Source organism: Asterias rubens, chromosome 22 (assembly GCF_902459465.1).
Source record: "Asterias rubens chromosome 22, eAstRub1.3, whole genome shotgun sequence".
Taxonomy (NCBI): domain Eukaryota; kingdom Metazoa; phylum Echinodermata; class Asteroidea; order Forcipulatida; family Asteriidae; genus Asterias; species Asterias rubens.
The window spans coordinates 588,208-608,670 of NC_047083.1; the positions used below are offsets into that span (position 1 = coordinate 588,208).

Sequence of the window (20,463 nt, forward strand, 5' to 3'; positions counted from 1 at the left end):
GATCCATGTTTCCTGGTCTCTTGTCGGAATATGATATTGGAGGAGTTTGATTTCAATATCTTAACAAGGAACTCTCAAAAGTTGGGGTCTTACTGACTGCAGACAATTCGATTTGGTAGTGAGGAAGGAAACTTTCGAACACGGAAACTTTTGTCGTGTCTTTTCCTTTCTTTTTTTTTGCAACTTGGGGATTGAAATGAGGAATTCGGTTGATAATCAGAAGTATGGCTGGCGTAATGACTAAGGCTTGGAATAAAGATCCGAAGGTAGAACGTTTAGAAACAGTGGTGTCGCGTTCCTTGTAGCCTATAACAAAGTTTGATGGGAGATATTCGGTTTAAGCAACAACAACCACACAAAGAGCCAGACTATAATGTGCCAGCCTCTACACAATGTGTAAACAATAAAATGGCTAAACGATGACACAATAAGGCCGTGTCCGAATTGGCGACTTTGGCTACAGCTACGGCTAGATCAGCGCGTCTGTCAGTGTTGAAGAATAGCAGACGCGCGCGCCCTAGCCGTAGCTGTAGCCGAAGTCGCCAATTCGGACACGGCCTAATACACAAACGTCCTTGCCGTAACATTACACAGCAAGCATCCATAAACGTCAACTCATCAGCCCCTTCTACAACAACAGAGGGCGCTCTCAACATTATGGTGGATACGTTTTCGCCCGAAATGAATGAACATCATGAACAATGACACTCAAATAAAAACCATTAAATCCCAATAAACATTGTTTTAAGGCAAGAAACTGTCTGAAGCAGAAGGATACTTCTTTCTAGAGCAACATTCGTCTTTGCAAGATGGCGCACTCTGTACAGTGTGATCACAGAAGTTGACGCTATGCAGTGCACTCCAAACGTTATCGGGATGCTATCCACCTTGTCATCGAACCGTCACAAGGGGGCGCTATTCCAAAACCGTCTAGATCGAGAAATGTAAATAATAGTTTTCTCGTACTTCAATTTTTAGTTACAATGATGCACATGATCGTCATTCAAAAGAAACTCGACTATGAACTCGCTTTCATTACCAACAAAAAAACACGCTGCGCAATGACAGATTAGTAGTCGTCAAAGAAATTTATGATATCACAAAGTGAGAATTAAAACCAGTCTGAGTCATTAAATAAATTGTAAATAAAACAATTACAAATTATGTTAACCAATCAATGTTTTATGTACAAGCAACAAAGCAAAAACAACTCCATGTAAATAAGTCATTAATAGTGAGGGAGAAAAGGGAGCAGAACAAAATAGTGCCCGGATGTTAAATAATAACACAGTATGCATGTTGGCGAAATCAAACAGTAATAATAAGTTGTTTTTCCTTCTCTTTTCTTTATACATTAATCAATAAAATCAGGGGAGGTGTACTCAAAAACTAAAATTGTTCATCCCCAAAAAGGTAGTCCCTTCCGTCAGAAACACATTCTTACGAGCCGGGCATAAAATCAACTTCTCCCAGAAGGTTTCGTCAAGAACTGCGCCAATTTATGACGTCACTTTCTCCACGATCTGTATCATCATTCATATTTGTTTCTTAGTTCGTATATAAAGTCGACTTTTTCTTTCACTGTGTTGCTAAGACTACATGGCTCTAAAATAAGTGTTCATAAAACCAAGAATATAATAATTATACACCTATAATAAGGTAATGCATGTATTGCATTATCAACAATATACAACCTGAGCGTATGTATTAAAATACAAATGATAGTATTTGTATTTTGATGTACAACTTGTTTAATGCATACATTATAGCACCCGTCGTCTTACTACATCCAGGGCGTCTGTGGCAAGACAGACTACTGTTAGGGGAGCAAAGTGGCGTGCTAAAAATCCCTTAAGGACATCCGTGTATGACGTCACAAACTTATGCAGCGCCCTCATTTGTTGGTACTTAATTCATCGCTTACATGGGCGCACGTTCGCATTGTCCCCTGCTTCAGCATATACAAGGAGGCTTCCGCAATGTCCACGACGACTGTTTTGTTCTTGTGGTACCGCTGAAATCAAACATGTTCTCCAATTAACAAGAGGGGATTGGAACCACCGTCAAACTACAGAATCAACACATACACAACAAGCGTGGATGACTGATTCAGCTTTGCCTTAATATCTCTAGCACCAGATTCATGAATGTTAGTCTTGTTTTAAAGTGAAACGTCGTAAGCACCACCTCCAGTTTTATGTGTTTATACTTCACACCTTAACATCAGCACATGTCCAACACTAACATCATATCGCACTAGATAGACGATGTGTTTTGCAGCGATTCGCGAGGATTAGAATATCTACGGAAGATAGAAACGGCCAATCTACCATTCAACACGAGATGATCTTAGTCTACGGTAGGTACGAACGGCCAAGCTACCGTACGTTATGAGATATCTACTGCAGATAGAAACGGCCAAGCTACCGGCGGTTACGAGATATCTACGGTGGGTACGAACGGCCAATCTACCATTTGGATAAGACCAATCCGAGACCAATCTACGAGTAGGCGCCTACGATTGACATTGCAACGCTGTGTTCTTTAGCTTTAAGTCTCAGTGCTGCAATGCTGCTACTGCGACGCTCCGTCTCAATCTCACCAAGACCCTGTGGTAATGGCGCCACGCCCGTCGTCATCATGGCCGCTCCGGACGTCATCATGGCCGACCCAGAGGTCATCATGGTCCCCGGATGAGAAGATGTCGGTGAGGACATGGACGTTGAGGGCGGCATTTGGCCGTACTGAGGCAGGTTCTGAGACGGCATACCCATGTAGCTGGGTAACATGCCCTGTGGTGCCATACATGATGACGTAAGCCCATTGATGAGTTGTTGGTGATTGGTGCCCGTTGGTGGCGTTTGGTGGGGCGAATAGCCGCCACCTCCCCCTCCATTCTGCATCAGTGGTACAGAGTGCTGGTTTGGGGAGAGTGAAGCGCCGAGATGATTGGTCGACCAGGTCGGTGATGTTGTTATCTGCGGCAAATGTCAAATAAAACGCTGGTTAAAAACAATACATAGTTGATATTATTCATCTCTCTGTTTGATGTTCTTCTTTTTAAGATTAACATTCTTAAAATATCCAGTATCCAGTATCCACTACATTTTACTATTTGTTCTACAACATCATTTTGTTAACACATCGTCTTACTCTTTGAGGCAATAGAATTAGCTGTAGCAAACTGACCAACCACGATAATATGGCACAATGCAACTATTGCACGGTTTGGCGCTTCGACCTGCAGTTTTAGACTGAGTTTTAGACTGCATGGTGAGTATGTGTTCCCCAGGGATCGATGCTTGGGCCATTGTTATCCTTACCTGTGAGTAGTTGTCGTTCCGTGGAGCCATTGGCATCTCGTAGTTAGTTCCTGTTGCCATGGCACGCATGTTTGAGAACTGACCGAAACGCTCTCTCTTCCTCCACTTCGCACGACGGTTCTGGAACCAAACCTGTAGTAAGAAACAAGGAAACAATTTAAATAAAAGTAAATCAAGAAACAGTCGTAGGTGTTTATTTTGAGAGTTTTCACATGGAGGGACTACTTTTGGGGGGTCACGTGGTTGCTGGACGCAATGTTCGGTCCCAATGGACAGCACACAAACCCAATGTGTAGTCTTTAGTATGATTGTGCCTACTGCCTACATGCATTTTCGGGACTTGAAATGACCTTTTTTATATAACACTCCAAACCTTTTCATTGTAGAAAGAACACAAATTAGGCATTTATGTGTTTCAGTGAGTTTTGTGTTAGCGCAATGGTAACACTTGTAACAAAATGATTAATTGATGCGTGTTTTTAAAATATTTTTACCACTCAAGGTTGGTGAAAAGTGCAGGTGCGACACTAAAAAGGAACGGTCCATTATTTCGTGTAATTAGTACATCAAATCTGAGTCTGCATTTTACATTAAAACGGAGTAAACAAATCAACCACCCCCCCCCCCCCCCCCCCTAGCTCTATCCAAGTCTATTCATCGGTCATTGCCCTTTCGACCATCAATGATTTATATATTTTTCGGCACAGGCGCAGTTGTTCCATAGGGACATTAATTCCCATCAAACCCACGTCAAAGAATTTAAGCGAGAAAAAACCTCAGCGTTGAGTCGACATAATCGAGGTTATTTCCTCGGTTTGGCATACCGTCTGTGCTTGCCACTTCTACCCACGATCGTTCCCAGTGGAGTTTTTATCTCGATGCCGCCGTTGCTTTTTATTGTCATGAAATGAAATTCAAACAAATTTGAGCTGTCGGGGGTCGATGTTTTACCACAACTCTTATCGGAATTAGTTTTGGACGTAAAGCTGAATTTGCTAAACCACGGATCCGAAGTAAGTTTGACTTTTGCTTGAATCGAAACGAAATCTAGCTGCGAATGCACACTCTATGCATATACACCACCGATGTTCAATAACTGGCCAGCAGGAAAAATAACATCTTAGCATCTGATAAACCTTCTCCCTCTTTTTGTCTTTTAAGATTGACACGCAATCTTTAGGTTTAAAATGGCAGTTTAAACATTTAAGGTGCGGTCATTTCAGTGGTTGGCGATAAAACAAATTCCAGATGAGAAATACAAATTAATGAGTATAATTATCGGACAAAAAACTCATAATGATGGGCTAAAATCATAGAACCATGGCAGAACCACAATTGAACCACAATCACACAGAAACATAGAATCGGAAAGTAACCATCACAGAACAGTGATAGACCTTGAATAGAACCCAATAAAACCAACAAAGAACCGCATTATAATCAACATAGAACCGTAATATAGAACAACGATAGAACCATAATCACCGTGGTAAAAAAAAAAAAAACACGACAAACACACTAGAGCCAACATTCAATTCCTTGTAACTTGTAACAAACAAAAACGACTCTTCATTTCTTGATGTACTAAACATTCAGTTTTAAAACAGACTTCAAAACTACGAACATAAAAATAATCAGCATTCCAGCTTTGATGAAAGCACGCACCGATACTTGCGACTGACCCTAGCGAATAGTCCCTGAAGTCACCCGGGCTTCGCATCGAATTGCCCCGGTAGCAAATCAAACGACACCCGCCAACAACGTCGTAACAAATTCGCAAAAAAGGACAGAAAACAACAACAGTCCTATTAGTAACACGTCACTTCTAATAAAAGCTAGCAACCAGGTGACATGGCATTAGAGCTTAAGACTCACAAGACAGAAGGAAAACAGGTCTTTTAAAATAACTTCATTTTGTTATCAATGATGGGGTCAAATGTTTAATTGAAGCTCTAGCCAGTGGTCTATTTTTAAAGAAATTGTGGCCTTTTGGGCAAGTGCTACCTCAAGGGACACGTTATGCATTTGTAAAAGTTAATCTCAGGATTTTAAAGGGAATCTACATCAATGGTACAACAAAAACTTAAATCTTTTTTTCATACAAGCCTGAAACAACTTTTAGTTCAAAACAATTTTTGAAAAAAAAAATATATGTACTGACTGTGACAAGTTCCATTTTAACTACACACAAAATCATTTGTTTTCCCATTTATTTCCCCGCATCCAAACGACCACAGCATAACATCCGATCAGTAGTTTATTATTAATTTACTTTCATGATGAGAGATTTCTGACCGCGCGGTCTGAAGTCCTTTTGACCAAGTCCAGCTTTTTTTTGGCGCTGTGTTTTGTCATCCATGTTCACCTTGAATCGTCGAGCCTCGTAAATTTTCAGCCCAGGCGTTTACGAGCGTGCATAAAACGCAGGTGTCGCCCATAAATTTTGCCCAAAGTCCCCACGGAGATGTGCCGAGAGTAGGGGGATAATCCCGGTGTCCGTGAATGAACGTCGCTTCATTCCGATATTTGAGACGGTAAAATGAGCGAGAGTTGCTGATATTACGGACCTATGATATCCTTAAACTGACTTTTAGTAACTACTTATGATTGATTGCGGAATAAAAAACATGTGAGCGATTCAATGCTGCCCATCAGTAAACTGTTCGAGCGCCCTCAATCGTTATAAACAAATGTGGTTCAGCTGGATGTGTCTGGCTTGCGATATGGTAAGCCAAGGCCGTCCCTGAATTAAAGACTGCAACTGAAACCAAGTCAGTATACATGTACTGGGCCAAATTTCATAGAGCTGCTTAAGCACACAATTTTTCTTAAGCAAAAAACTCCAAGACTCCACTCAATTGTTATGCTAAAGTAAACAACAGCTAACCACCAGTCACAAGCAATGGATATGGCATGAAAGTTTTGCCAGTAACACGTGAAAAAAACGAGCTATTTTCGTGCTTAGCAAATTTGTTGCTGCAGCTCTATGAAATTGGCCCTTGGTCTTTGACAATAATTACCACAGGTGTCAAGTGCCTTTAAGGCAGTTTTAATTGTGAACCTTGCACAACAATTTTTTTTACGTTTTTAACGTTTTTATGTTTTTACGTTTTCACAACATTGTCACAACCGAAGTTTTAACATGATGTGCATTATAGTGTACTGTTTTGAGTCTTTGATGAGTAGGCAATAATGTTTCTTGACAACTAAGAGGTTTGAAATTCAATTTTGTTGTCTTCTATTTAATTTTTTTTATTTTTTATTTTTATATGTACATCCGCTTTAGTAAAACGGTATGTTTATTTGTAATTGTACAGTCTCTTCTTTCCTTTATTTATTACAATTATTATTATGTTTTTAGTGTCAATTTGAAATGCTACAAATACTTCCCTTTCGGCATAAAACTGCCCATGGGATTTAAAGCTTTTTACGGTCGCCATTTTAAAATTCACAAATACCGCTGAACGGTTTTAAATCCCGTGAGTTCAAAGGCAACTTCAAAACAGTCTGGAGAATATTGGCTGTCAGTGGCGGCGGCGACCAGACATCAAGGGACTGATAAATCAGTTAGGCCAAAGAAACGCGTGCAGTATTTTTGGCGGGAAAACAAGCCCGGAATCAAGGGATCAAATATCGTCTGCTCCACCAGTTTAATTATAATCCGCAACAAAAACCTTGGGTTTCACATTTCGATTTGTATCGGCCAAGAATTTGTTTACGACATGTTTGTTCTGACGTCTGCCGATAGAGGACACAACAGAAAGTATTTTGGCTTCTGGAATTATTTTTATCAAAATGAAACAATGAGTTGGTTTTGTATTAGGTGTTTTCAATTATATATTTATTCACACATAACAACACTTGTAATAATAACAATTTAAAATGTCATGTTCGTTAAAAAACCTACGTCTAACACCACAACATGCGTATGCGTCAAAGGCAAGCGCTGGCACAATACAGTTTTAATTGTTTATTAAAAACACTGCGATACAGCGGCTAAAAGTCGAAATGTACCGCTTACAAAAACAACCATCAAATATTACAAATCCTTCGTATGTAACAAATTACACACAAAATTAAAACGGTTATTTAGAAATATATTTTTAGAAACTTGAGGCTCTTTTGTGACATCACAATATTAAAAATCGTTGGCTAAATAAGAGGACGGTTAACAATGTACATTCCATATACCTAAAAGCTTGGTGGATAATCAATTCACGCAATCGTGGGTCTGAAAATCATTTTTGACTATTCTGAAAACATCACCACTGGATGATCAATAACAACCATCACAAATGTCAATCAATTAAAACAATTCACATGAGAAGAACAACTGGACTTGAGTTGAGCGCTAATCTGGTCCTCAATAAACACGCTGAGTAATTTGAGTGACGTGTGTAACGGACGAGTTGATTGGCGTGACCGACGCCATTTTGTTTTACCAGGCCGTACTTCCGGTGTTGCACGCTCTAGGATCAAATTGTTTATTGAAGGTTGGCGGTTTTGGGGTCAAGAAAAAAAAAGGTTTTTACTGGCACGTCAATTAGCAATAAAACGTAATTGACAACTCACAGGTATTTTTATTATGTCGAACCATGGAGGTAGAATTAGAGCAAACCTTGGTCGAACTCTTGTTTCGGACGCGGGAACAACGTTCACCCAGACCGGGCATTTTGTTTCAGACAACTTGGAGGCAACCAACTGCATCGCATGCAAAAGGCTAATTTCTTAAACCCACCATCTCCAAGTCCAAGAAAATGAACGACAACTGAGATGTCACATGAACGAATTAGCAACATACCCACAATGAAGAGCACACCAAACAGACCCTAGAGCAAGCCCTTCAACCATAGTGTTGGCCAGAGCATGGCCAGAGGGATGTATGAGTGTCTTCTGAGCACCCTGTTTCAAATTTAGGATATTTTGCTGTAACTGAACATGATTTGTAGGCGAACAAATTGGGTGAACAATACTGGAATCCCATTTTGTTTTTATTCCCAGCAAAATTTGGACACCCTTTTACAAAATCTTTGCTCAAACCATATAAGTATCTTTCTCTTCGCTAATAGACCTTGCTTTGAACAATACTGGAATCCCATTGTTTTTTATTCCCAGCAAAATTTAAACACCCTTTTACAAATCTTTGATAATACTAATAGTATGTTAATACCTTGCATGTTCAATTCTTAAACCATGCATAGAGCTAAGAACAATTTAGTAATTAACCAACCGTAGCCCTAGGGTACTAGACAAGCCCTCCCCTCGCCGGTCCCTGCGAAGCGGACACCCCACTGTGGGTGTTGTTTTCGTTTCGCCGAGTATTAATGAAAATGTCTCAGTCCGTTCAGCGAGGCGTGGGTTAAGACGTTCCGGAAAAGAGAACATGTCACAAGAAGACTGTTTTTATATAAGCCCTGGAGGTATAGAGTTGAGTGGTGGTGCTGGGAAGAAGTGGGGAGGGGTGCTCGCAAGGAACTTATCACTAAGTCTGTCCTCTTTTAAAGGGACTGTGCATTTTTCTTTGCCCCGATTTGTTTATATTAATTCCCTTCCTTCAGTCTTCAGTGCACACAGTGACACATTAAGATGCAGAGCTTTCAGGCTGCAACTGATTAATTGAAGCTGACAATTACTGATTTGTGTTTTGTTATTAAATGTCTATGTGTTTTTGTCTTTGAATAAGGAACTGTTCCTTATTCATATTGTTAAAGGTTCTTGTGTTATGGGTTGACCAACACGTCTCTGCCATTGTAAATGTAAGGGAATTTGTGGTCACCCTGCCTAGCAAGACTTTGGGGATATCGCAGCTGAGAGGTACAATTTTTAGGATGTGGGGTGTTTCTTTAGGAGTTGCTGAAAAGGTTTTGTGCTCACAGCGAGGTCGAATAATTAAATGATAACAGTTATTAAGTCCCACTTACGGTCAATTTATTTTAAGAGGCTTTGAATTTAAAAGGGTTGTAATAAAAACACGGCTGGGATGTGTCTGCTGTGTCGCAGTCCAAGAAAGAACGGACACTAGAATAGAATGGACCATTCAAAACAAAGTACACAATCAACTAAAACTTTAAAGGCCGTGGACACTATTGGTAATTGTCAAAGACTAGCTTGTACAGTTGGTGTATCTCAACATATGCATAAAATAATGAACCTGTGAAAATTTGAGCACAATCGGTCATCGAACTTGCGAGATATGAATGAAAGAAAAAAACACCCTTGTCACACGAAGGTTTGTGCGTTTAGATGGTTGATTTCGAGACCTCAAGTTCTAAATCTGAGGTCTCGAAATCAAATTCGTGGAAAATTACTTCTTTCTCGAAAACTATGGCACTTCAGAGGGTGCCGTTTCTCACAATGTTTTATACCAACCTCTCCCTATTACTCGTCACCAAGAAAAGTTTTATGCTAATAATTATTTTGAGTAATTACCAATAGTGTCCACTGCCTTTAAAGACACTGGACACTATTGAAAATTGTCAAAGACCAGTCTTCTTACTTGGCGTATCTCAACATATGCATCAGACATAGAGCTAGGACCGATAACAATCCTGTGAATATTTTGACTCAATTGGTCGCCGAAGTTGCGAGAGAGAATAATGTTAGAAGAAAAAACATTGTCGCACAAGTCGTGTGCTGTCAGCAGATACTCGATTTCGAGACCTCAGCCGAGGTTTCGAATTCAAATCAAATATTTTACTGAGAAATTACTTTTAGATGTAGTCGTTTCTCATAATGTTTTATACTATCAACAACTCTCCATTGCTCGTTACCAAGTAAGTTTTTATGCCAACAATTATTTTGAGCAATTGCCTTGGTGCCCTTGAAAAATGCTTCTGCCCTTGCCCCTTTCAAAAACGAAGCATACATGCCTGCTATTCTATAATGTTGTAAAACGAAAAGAGGTCAACTATTAATGGAAGGGCCAATGCAAAAAGTGGTTTCTAACGACTTGTCATTTATCACAACTTCTGAAGATTTCAAATTGATTAGTGGGCGATGTGCCTGTCCATTTTTTGCTTCTTTAAACTATTTCCAATAGGAACCCTGGGAATTCCTTCTGTAACTACCCTAACAGAGTTGTCGCATGCGGTTGGTCACAACACTAATTCATCAAAGCAAAACAAAATATGAAATAAACATCTGTTCTTTAGATCCATTGGGGTAAATAAAAAGCATTAAAGGGGTAGACGCGGTGCCCTGTCTGCAAGAGCAATAACCAATGGTGATTATGTAGTATAAATAAGTAGAACCAGACTATTTCTACTTTTTGCCTCGGTTTGGTTCCATAGAAAAGATGTGGGGGAAACAAAATGGTTGCACTACTGTGGTCTAAAACACCGGGACATACGAGTTGATTTTTGAAGAGCATGTAGGTTCCTAAGAATGAAATGAAAAATATGTTGTGTATTACATTCTTTAGATCTAGCTTTTTAATATCAGTTTTTATTTTTCAATTTTGACAGGGGGCAAGTAATTACTCGACAGCATTTGATATCTATTTTTCTACTTAAATCGTGAATTGTATACTTCTGATTCTCTGAATTAAAACAATACTTTCTCTTATTTGAAATTAGGTTTTGGTGACAATTTATTCTCAAACAGTGAAACAATAAGTTAAATCTTTCTAATGATAAAATGTTTTGTGTCAACATTGTTAGTTTGCGTTATAAGTTGAGCCCTTTCACACGACAGCAATTTAGCAAGGCTCCCCTGCTAAAATGTAGAATGGTTGTGAAATTTTACAAAATGTACCTCGCATGAAAGGATAACAATTTGTTCTGCTAATTCCAGGTTCTCTTGCAAAATCTTGTCAAACATGGCTACATTTTACAACCATACTAAAATTACCAGTTAAAATGCTGTCGTGTGAGTCGTTAATTGGAATCCCTTTAAAGTTGGTAATACACCCCACGAGTACCAATATTGAAGCAGGGTGCACTGGGGGACCATAGAGGGGACTAGAGGAGGGCGGTTTGGGAGGACCCGACACCACAGTGTCTGAAAGGGGGTTCAGAAGGGTCAAACGATATCCATTAATACTTGTTGGTTGGAAGGAGCCTTACTCTATGGAAGGAGGAGTTTGGGTAATTTGTATTAAGTGCTATGGGAGTCTGTTTCAAAACCATGATTTTGGAGGGTTTTTGTAATAAAACGAACCCAGAGGGCACAAGTAATCGAAGTGTTTGACTCAATATTTTTTAAGGGGGACTGTTTTATTGATGACTTAGTCATCATAAGGGAGTCTTCAGTCATTCTGAAATCATTCTCAAGGCTGGCTTGACATCAAAATCTGTATCCAGTTTATTATTATTATTTTTTCAGCTCACTTCACAAGAACCCGGCTGCTAATTTATTTCCCATGTGGATTTGTGGAGAGTTTTTAAAAATATCTTCTTGATAATATTTGTATTATGCCAATTGGGTCACTCACATGTGGATACAAATTTGGGTCGGCATGAAATGTTGATTTGTTGTTACATATCTCTCTTAATAGCTCTGTCTTTAGCAAGCTTGCGCAGACTTTGTTATAACAATTATTCCTTTGGTAACATATTTATACTATAAAGTGTTGTGGTTCGGTACTAAGCAAGATTGTGTAGTTGTTCTGATCGTTAGACAGACTATTTCAACTATTAGTATTGTAGCTATGTGCTTAGCACAACTAAGTATGTAGGTCTGTGCTAAGCAAGTTTCTGCTTGTGAAGTTATCCCATCCTTATGGTAACCTATATCTACTAAGTATGATAGCTATGTGCTAAGTAGGCTTGTAAAGTTATTTCATCCCTATTCTAGTAACCTCATTTAAGTATTCGTTGTAAGCTCTGTGCTTAGCAAGTTTGTGTACAGTTATTCCATTCCTTTAAATAATTCCAATTGCACCCAAAGTTCATCTTGACTCAACATGAAATGAATATATCCCCATGATTGCAAGGACTTCAGTTCGGAATGCTTGACATTTCGATTAAAGATTCTTTGCTCTTTTTATACGCGGGTAGCGAAAAATCTGAATAAAAAAAATGTCGTCTGCTGAAGCCCGCCAAATACTTTACCAGTTGTTGTTACCTGTTTCACTTATTGCAGATTTTCAATGATTTTAAACTTGAGTTATCATTAGTGTGAACTCAAGGGAGGGTATTTGTTTAAAGGATTCGGATACTTTTTCAAAATTTCCACAGACTTACATTAAACTTACAGGATTTGAAGATAATGATAGTGGAAAGCTTCCCTTCAAATATTACTAACTAAGGTTGTGTAGTTCTTGAGAAATGAGTAAAACAAGTCACAAAATAGTTTTGGTCTCATGAGACCAAAACTATAAATCCCCTTAACCAGTTATGATATTATACCAAAACCATAGCATAACTGATTAATACGTTTTTACATGCTAAAACTGAGACGAAAATTATTACTTTTACTCATTTCTCAAAAACTACAGCACCTCAGTAAGTAAAATTTCAAGGGAAGCTTTCTACTATTATAATCCTCAAACTGTGTAAGTTTAATGTAAATCTGTTGACATTGTGTTTTTTGTTAGGAAAAAGTACATATACCCTTTAATGAAGATTAAACAATATTCAGACACTTCGACTATAGAACACCAAAGCTCAAATCAACACAATCTTTGAATTATCATTATAAAAGTTTGTTACTCATCCGGATTGGGTAAAATAGTTGTTTAGTTTCAGTCTGAAAGCTTGTTGATTATGAAGTTCTGCCAGAACCATTTTTCTGTGAAATATTTCAACTGTATTAAACTGAACACCTAACAAATAAAAAAGCAAGAGCTCATTTCGGTTGCGCGAAAATGTTCCCTGCTGCACAATACCGGGGCAAATTCGAAATGACCAAAATAAAAGTTGTTTACGAAGCATCTAAACATTTTATTTCCATCAACTCACCTGAACTCTGGCCTCTGTCAAATCACATCTAAGAGCAAGTTGTTCTCGGCAGTAGACATCCGGATAATGTGTTTTCTGAAACACTTTTTCCATCTCTTCAAGTTGATAACTCGTGAAAGTAGTCCTGTTTCTTCTCTTCTTCCTCTTAGCAGCAGCGTCTTCGTCCCCTCCACTCGACCCGGAGGTAGCGTTGTTACTCCCCGGTGACCCAGCTTCTGATGACTCGCTCCCGTGATCCTTCCTCGTGTCATCCATTCTCCCCTTCCCTGATCCACCCAGAATGTCTTTATCCACCGCTACTTTCAGCATGGTCATTTTCTCGGACTTGACGAGTTTGAGCGGGGCTGGTGAGTGGTTCAGACCGGGGCTTCGGTTGCTGGAGACGGCGGGTGATGGAGGGGTTGCCCGCTCCATGTTGGTCACCCTGAAGTCCGAGCGATGGTCGGTGTCACTGCTATTTGGCAATTCGGCCTCTGAAAAGTCAAATTTTGCGAAATCGGTGGAAATTAAAGTCTGTCATCAAAAATATATAAATATATGCCTGGACAGAGATGACGAGGGAGAAGCTAGATGAACGGATCTCAAATGTGAAGCAGTTTGGAGATCAGGCGAAACAAAATGGCGCCCCTTTAATTTGCGGATTAGGTCTACACCGGTAGGTAGTGCCTATTAGGCCTTTACCGTCAAATAATAACGTCCACCTTACTGTCGGTATCCACGCCCACTATTTTTTAGACGAAAAGAGTTTGTTCCGTATTTCGATTATTATTCGTTGCCTGCTCGAATGATGGTAGCACGAATATCTCTTATACAAATTAATCACCACTTTGTCAACTTTAATGATTTAAAGTTGGCATCATGTTGGCCTAACCATGGAGCTATGGCCTAACTAAGCTAATTAAGATTGCTTAACCTATAGCGAACTGGTCGAGTTCCATGCATACAATGACAATCATATTAAACTATGAAAAAGGTACCAGTCTGTTTTCCTTGCAGACTCGGTTTGGTAACATGAACTTTAAAGGCAGGGAGAAAAACAAGTATTACTGTGCCCCTTCAATCCAAGAGCAGACAACTGTGTCTGCTACTGGCAACGCTACCAACTGTGCCTTTAAACATGAACAGTTCTAAATGTATGATGCCTTTAAACATGATCAGTTGGAAATGTCAGTCAGCTTTCTCCACAAAAATGTCAAAGTTGGTTACGGACAGCGAGACGAGCGTAGTTCATGTTGTGCTTGACTGGTATTACATCGTATAGAACACATTCTCTATAATGAGGGGGTATGCTAACAGGGGGCGTGGTCTCAGCTAGACTGCTCGGTGGGAGGCGGGAAGCTGCAGCGTTGTCCAGATCAATGGGTTTGTGAGGGATTTTATTAATAATTCTAGCGTACATGATATCATCAATGAGGCTAATTTAATTCAATGTGACAGGTCAGATAACACAAACTGAACATGGTGAGCGGGCACACAGTACTGTAGAGGCAGTGGGCCTATACTCACATTATGTTTAGCCAAACACGCAAGGAGAGCATTGCTCTCCATGTTCTATTTTATTAGCTTTAAAACATTACACCAAAACGACCTCATAACTTTCACAACTGTGGGTTTCTTTAAAAAAAAATTATGTGCTTGTCCTTATGCCGCTCTCACATTATTATTTTGTCATCAAAACAATTGAAACAATATAGGCCTACAATATTATTCTCTTGAATGAAGACCATCCGAGTATACTGATAGAAACGTCGATGCCATAACTGCTCTTCCTAGAGCCAGCTCTCCTCCCATAAAATATTTGTATATAGTTGTTGCAGTTCAGCATTTTGATGACGACTGTCAGAGTCTACTGATCGAAACGTCGAGACAACAACGGATCCAACACTCCTCCCTACGAGATATTTAAACATTGACGTATCCAAAACTTTTAACAAACAGCAATAGTTTAGGCCTAGAAAACTCACGAAACAAAATGAACAGAAGATTTGCATAGATGAAAACCAAACAACCACAAAGACAATCTCCTCAACAAATTTATAACGCCACAAATTCTGACGATCGAGAAATTAACTTCACCACTTCAATTCATCCATCCATAAATCAAAGATTCCCTTGAAACATTCCCTTTAAATCACATGACCTTTCTAAAAAGTACAGACATTTTCATGAGTGTCCTGCTGTATCATTGCTTCAGGGAACAAAGCAAAGCATCAAGAGGTATCGCAGCCTGGGCCAGCCTGAGATCCCAAGCCCCCGGGTCCCTGGTAGGATCTAGGGATCCCAGTAATAATTCCCGTCCTTCGGAAACACAGCACGAACATCTTTATAGGACATCAGTGATAAGATAAATGGTCCCGACCCCTAAGAACAACTCCCCCCGGCGGGTGGTGTTTCGGACCGGCACCAGTAAGTCTGGCACGCCTGGTGACAGGTGGGCTTAGGACCCGGGAATAGTCGCTGAAACAATTACGAGTTTCGGGGGTTTGAAGTGTTGGGGGAAAAAAAGACAATCAAGATGTCTCGATCTCAGATATGGGAGTTAAATGGTAAAACAAAAAGTCTTAAAATTCATACTTTACTATTTTTTAAAACACAGGGTAAAACAAAAGGTCTTAAAATTCATACTATACTATTTTTTTAAAACATGGTAAAACAAAAAGTCTTAAACTGCATACACATCAAACATTTATATAAAGACATACCAGGAAAGTTCTTATTAATAATCGTGTGACGCATGGCTGACCAAGCCCCGCGTTGCAAGAGAGATGTCACGTGATGATCGAAACAGGTTACGACTCACGAGCTACAGGGTGGAGTGACCCTTCAAGTTGGGAGCTGACAGCAAGCGTTATTCTATGGAGGTACCTCCATGGTTATTCCTCAATGGTTATTCAGTTTGAGTTTTGGTGTACCCATAAATCTATTTATAGCTCCCATGGTCTTGAAACTAACGTCCATAGTAATACACTTACCTAACTATGAGATCATGATACATTCAAGAAAATCCAAAAGTTCAAGAAATAAATATACAAGACAGTGAATAAGGTTTTTTTTTTCAAAACAAATATTTAGCTTAATTTCCATTTTAAAAAGACAAAGAAAAAATAATGGGTTTTGCTAAATCCAAAGCTGTGTTATTGTTATCTAGTTCTAAATTGAATAAAATAAAGATATGATGCACCACATAGGCCTAATTGGTTTACTAGTAATTTTATCACCTTTTCTACAATTTTCATGCGAGCAGGTACTGAGTTTGAAATAACTTTTTCCACAGCTGTGCGACCTTGACAAGACCTCGAAAGAACGGTCTTCCAAAGCACACTTAGGTCGGTGCAAACAAAAATTACAGTGTTTTGCCGTTTTCAAATTTAATGTCAAGATATTTGTGTTGTTTTGGTTTTTAGGTTTCACCATAACAACAAGTAAACATGTTTACATCATCTTTCCAAGTTCAAGTAATTTTTGAGCTCACAGGTGAGGGTCACTAAAACAAAGAAACCTCTTTCGATCGAAAGGGACAAATAATAACATTCCAGTCATAATTCTCACGCCCGAAATAATCACTCCCCCACCTGGATTTGAACGTTGGCCCTTCATGTTCTCGGCGGTGTTTGTTATCAAGAGGCCTCTGCCGTCATTTTGACTCAAGAGCACCGTTGAGTTCTTCAAGTGTCACCTCACTAAAGGACCAGGGAGCCCGGACTGGGGTAGAACGAGACGGGCAAGCATGCAGCGTGCGTCACCGCACGCGGTCGTGGGGGAATATCGGCGATCGCACGGCATGCGACCGCAGTCACCAGCCGCTCGCGATGTGGAACCCCGTTGTTTTGGATAATTGAATGACCGACTCGGGTGGGCTAAGACATGACATCGACAGGTCGCCGTTCACGATTAATATTAAGATTATTGACATAATTAATATGGAAAGCTAATTCTTAAAAACTACGTTCCCTACAAAAATACGTGGAGAGTGCATTTTAAAGAGGTGGAAGGAACTAGTCTAACCATGGAGGTAGCCCTCCATGGTCTAACCATAAAGAAGGAGCCAAGAACAGGCAGTATCTGCAAATAATAATCATATCAACTGCTTCAAGTGATGTTCAGAGTTTTTACTGGCACCAGATCAAGGGCCTTCCTAGTCTTATGACCTAATGATAGCATAAAATCCTAAAAGATCAGTTGTAAAAAGCGAGTTATGTTAGCATTTAAAGCCACCCGCCAACCAAGTTAACTTGACGTTGCCTTGAATACAAGCTGTGCACTTGCCCTTTAAGCCAGGCATTTTAAGTTCGAGTTACCCTGGACACGCATATGGTATGAATTTCAAATATAAGTTACCGTTGTGCGTATCACGTGCTCGCTCAGTGTTAATAGTACCATACTGTGATCTCAATCATAAACATGGACGAATTAAAGACTGTAAAAAGGGAAGACGTGTTGGACAACATTCCTCAAACAGTATGCGATATTTGGATAGATTATGACAAAATCATGTTTACAGTTTGAAGCTTAACTAAACACATCAAATAATTGGGACAACATTTGCTGTGTACTGTTGAACTCGGTAGTGAGTACACGTGGTTGAGAGTGCAGTAAAGAAAGTGTCAAATTAAAGATGGACAATTCAAGACAATAACGAATTGATTATTTCATTTGCAGCAATGTGGGGAAACCACAGCTTAGTTCAAGCTAACTAAGATTATAAACAATTTTTAATTTAATCATAATTTTGACAGACTGTCGAACAGATTTGTAAGTTAAAGAAGTTCGAACTTGATCAACCCTTCAGCTAGGTAAATGACTGAGTGAAAAATAGTCTAGTCAACTGCTCTTTCATTGGGTTTTCTGCACAACCCATCTAGCTATAGAATATTATAGAGCTAGCTAACCAACCCAACATCCAACTCTAAAAATCAAAATCACCATCTAAAGCCTACACAATTGCGGTCAAATACTTTAACTATAAAGTGAGAAATTGTACAAACATTGTGAATTTAAGTTGACCATCAAACCACAAACAAGACAAATCTTACGTGAAGTTGAGTAAGAATGAACATGTGGAAAACGTGTACTTAATATTCAAGTGAGAAACTGTACACTCGGTCACTGGTGAGCCAAAGTTACCATCAACAAACACAAAACAAGAGAATTCTTACGTGAAGTTGAGTAAGGATGAACATGTGGATGAAACTCCGCTCCTCGATGGAGTCCAAGTTGGCTAGAATCCATGCAGTACAGTCTGACGTGTCGCGCTTGGGACTGTGGGTAACAGCAAGATTCAACCTCCACGTCGATCCAGCGTCCGTACGTATTCATTATGACGAAAGTTACTTTAATACTTTAATGAGGGATTAACTCAAAGTTGAAAGGCGAAGCAGAATTAAAGACAAATGTTGGCTGTTCAGGATCGGAAAGTCCAAATTTAAAGCAGAAATCTTTCCCTCTCCCTTATAGCGGAGACAACAAAGACAACTTGTTGCAAAACTGGTTACAATTTGACGGAGAATTGCAAACAGAGGACTCGAGGTTCAGTGATGTAATACCCTCTTCTGTTGACCCATACAGAAAGGTTGACCACACGAATCCTTGGCCAAAATGATTTGGTTTAAGAAACAAGTGGGTCATTGTTTATCTACCCATCAAGGTCACACTTGTAGCTTCATTCCTGGACCTAAGACCGGAAACTATCCACGCATTCCACCTCATCTGGCTGAGGTGTCAAATTCCCACGGTTCTAATTGGTTAATGAGGACCACGGGACCTGTCGCTCTCTAATCATTCATTGGGTTTTAATTGGCTCATTAATTAAATGAAGGGGATTGGTGGAGAGCATGATGACACGTGCTACCCGTGCAACCATAGAGGAAGAAAATGGAGGAACCATAGAGCAAAGGTGCAACTCTGGTATTGTCAGACCTCCTCATTATAAAAAACACATCATATTTAATCCAATCAAATTACTCTACCCTACCAGAATGTTATTTTCAAATCATGATTGGAAGTTATCAAACACCTGAATGCTCAGATGGGAAACACTGTTACTATTACTAAAAACTAAAACTGTTAATCAATTGATGCAGCTGGGCCAACGATTTGGAACAATCTTTCTACTGCCATTCGGGATTCTTTAGCTCTATCTGTATTTCGTTAAGTCCTTAAGACTCAACTTTTTCCAAATTACTTTCTCTCTAGTGCGCTGTGATCTTGATGGAATAGCGCATTATAAATTGTAATTGTTATGTTATGTTATTAAGTAAAACCGTGACGTCATGACTGAGCAATGAGCAGAGTCAGTCTGGTATCCCTCACAACTGTTAATTTGAACGAGCTGTGGTCGGGTACCGGCCTACCAATTATCACATAGCGATAACAATGTCAGCTCAGTTTGTGGTTTGGTATGTAGCTGTGACGTTGAGGGACACAATAGAACCAAACACGTGTTGGACACATTTATCAATTAAACTCATCCCACGTGGTAATTATATCTCAGCTAGTCTTCATTTCTTGCGTTAGTCCTGCCTTCGGATAAAGTTGAACCATGATCAGTGATGAGTCAACTTGATCCGAATGCAGAACTAACACACAGAATGAAGACTAGCCATCAATACCTCATAAGCATTGAGACAAATCTCTTGAGAAGCAGCAATGGTGAATCTTCACAATCTGTTTCATAAAAAAACAGACCTTTCCAAACCTCAGTTTTTAACAGTTTGAACTCTGACCTTAATACTATAGATTACACGCTCTCATTCACCCACGAGCACAAACTCGACCAATGAAAACCATCCACTGGTACACCCGAAGCCTCTGAATTATTGACAGCATGAACACAACAGCAGTTTGTTGGTTTCACATATTATGGAAAGTTGTCCAGGCCTGATACTTCACGGAGGCACAACGTAGGCAGTTGCCTCCATACCCCCTAGTATTGACTCGGCGCCCTTGAAATGCTATAAAAGTAGAAAATGCCTTGGTGCCCTTGCCTTTTTAAAAATGAAGCATACAGGCCTGGTTGTCTGAACTGAAGCAACGTTCATCCTTATCTCCTTTACGATGCTTAGATCAACTCCTAAACATCTAAGATTTACTGAAAATCAAAACCAAAACAAATGAAGAAAGGAGGGCAACTCTAATCCTCCCACCATAGGGGTGTTCATGATGGCACCGCTCCATTCCTATTGTGCTAAAAGGCAGCAAGGGACCCCTGCTAAACTGCTCTCGTGTGAAAAGGGCTTTGCTCT

The 20,463-nt window shown here is 39.6% G+C and overlaps 1 protein-coding gene across 1 annotated transcript in view; it reads right to left on the reverse strand.

Moving 5' to 3' along the window:
* Positions 1-1,165: 1,165 nt before the first annotated feature.
* The window catches only part of LOC117305367 (ALX homeobox protein 1-like), a 28,668-nt gene continuing 9,370 nt past the window's right edge, over positions 1,166-20,463 (reverse strand). Inside the window, exons 2-4 of the mRNA XM_033790236.1 lie at positions 13,223-13,695; positions 3,324-3,455; positions 1,166-2,978 (exon numbers count right to left, since the gene is read on the reverse strand). Of these exons, the coding sequence (XP_033646127.1) occupies positions 2,502-2,978; positions 3,324-3,455; positions 13,223-13,695 (1,082 nt within the window). The 3' untranslated portion in view covers positions 1,166-2,501. The remainder of the gene's footprint in view (positions 2,979-3,323; positions 3,456-13,222; positions 13,696-20,463) is intronic.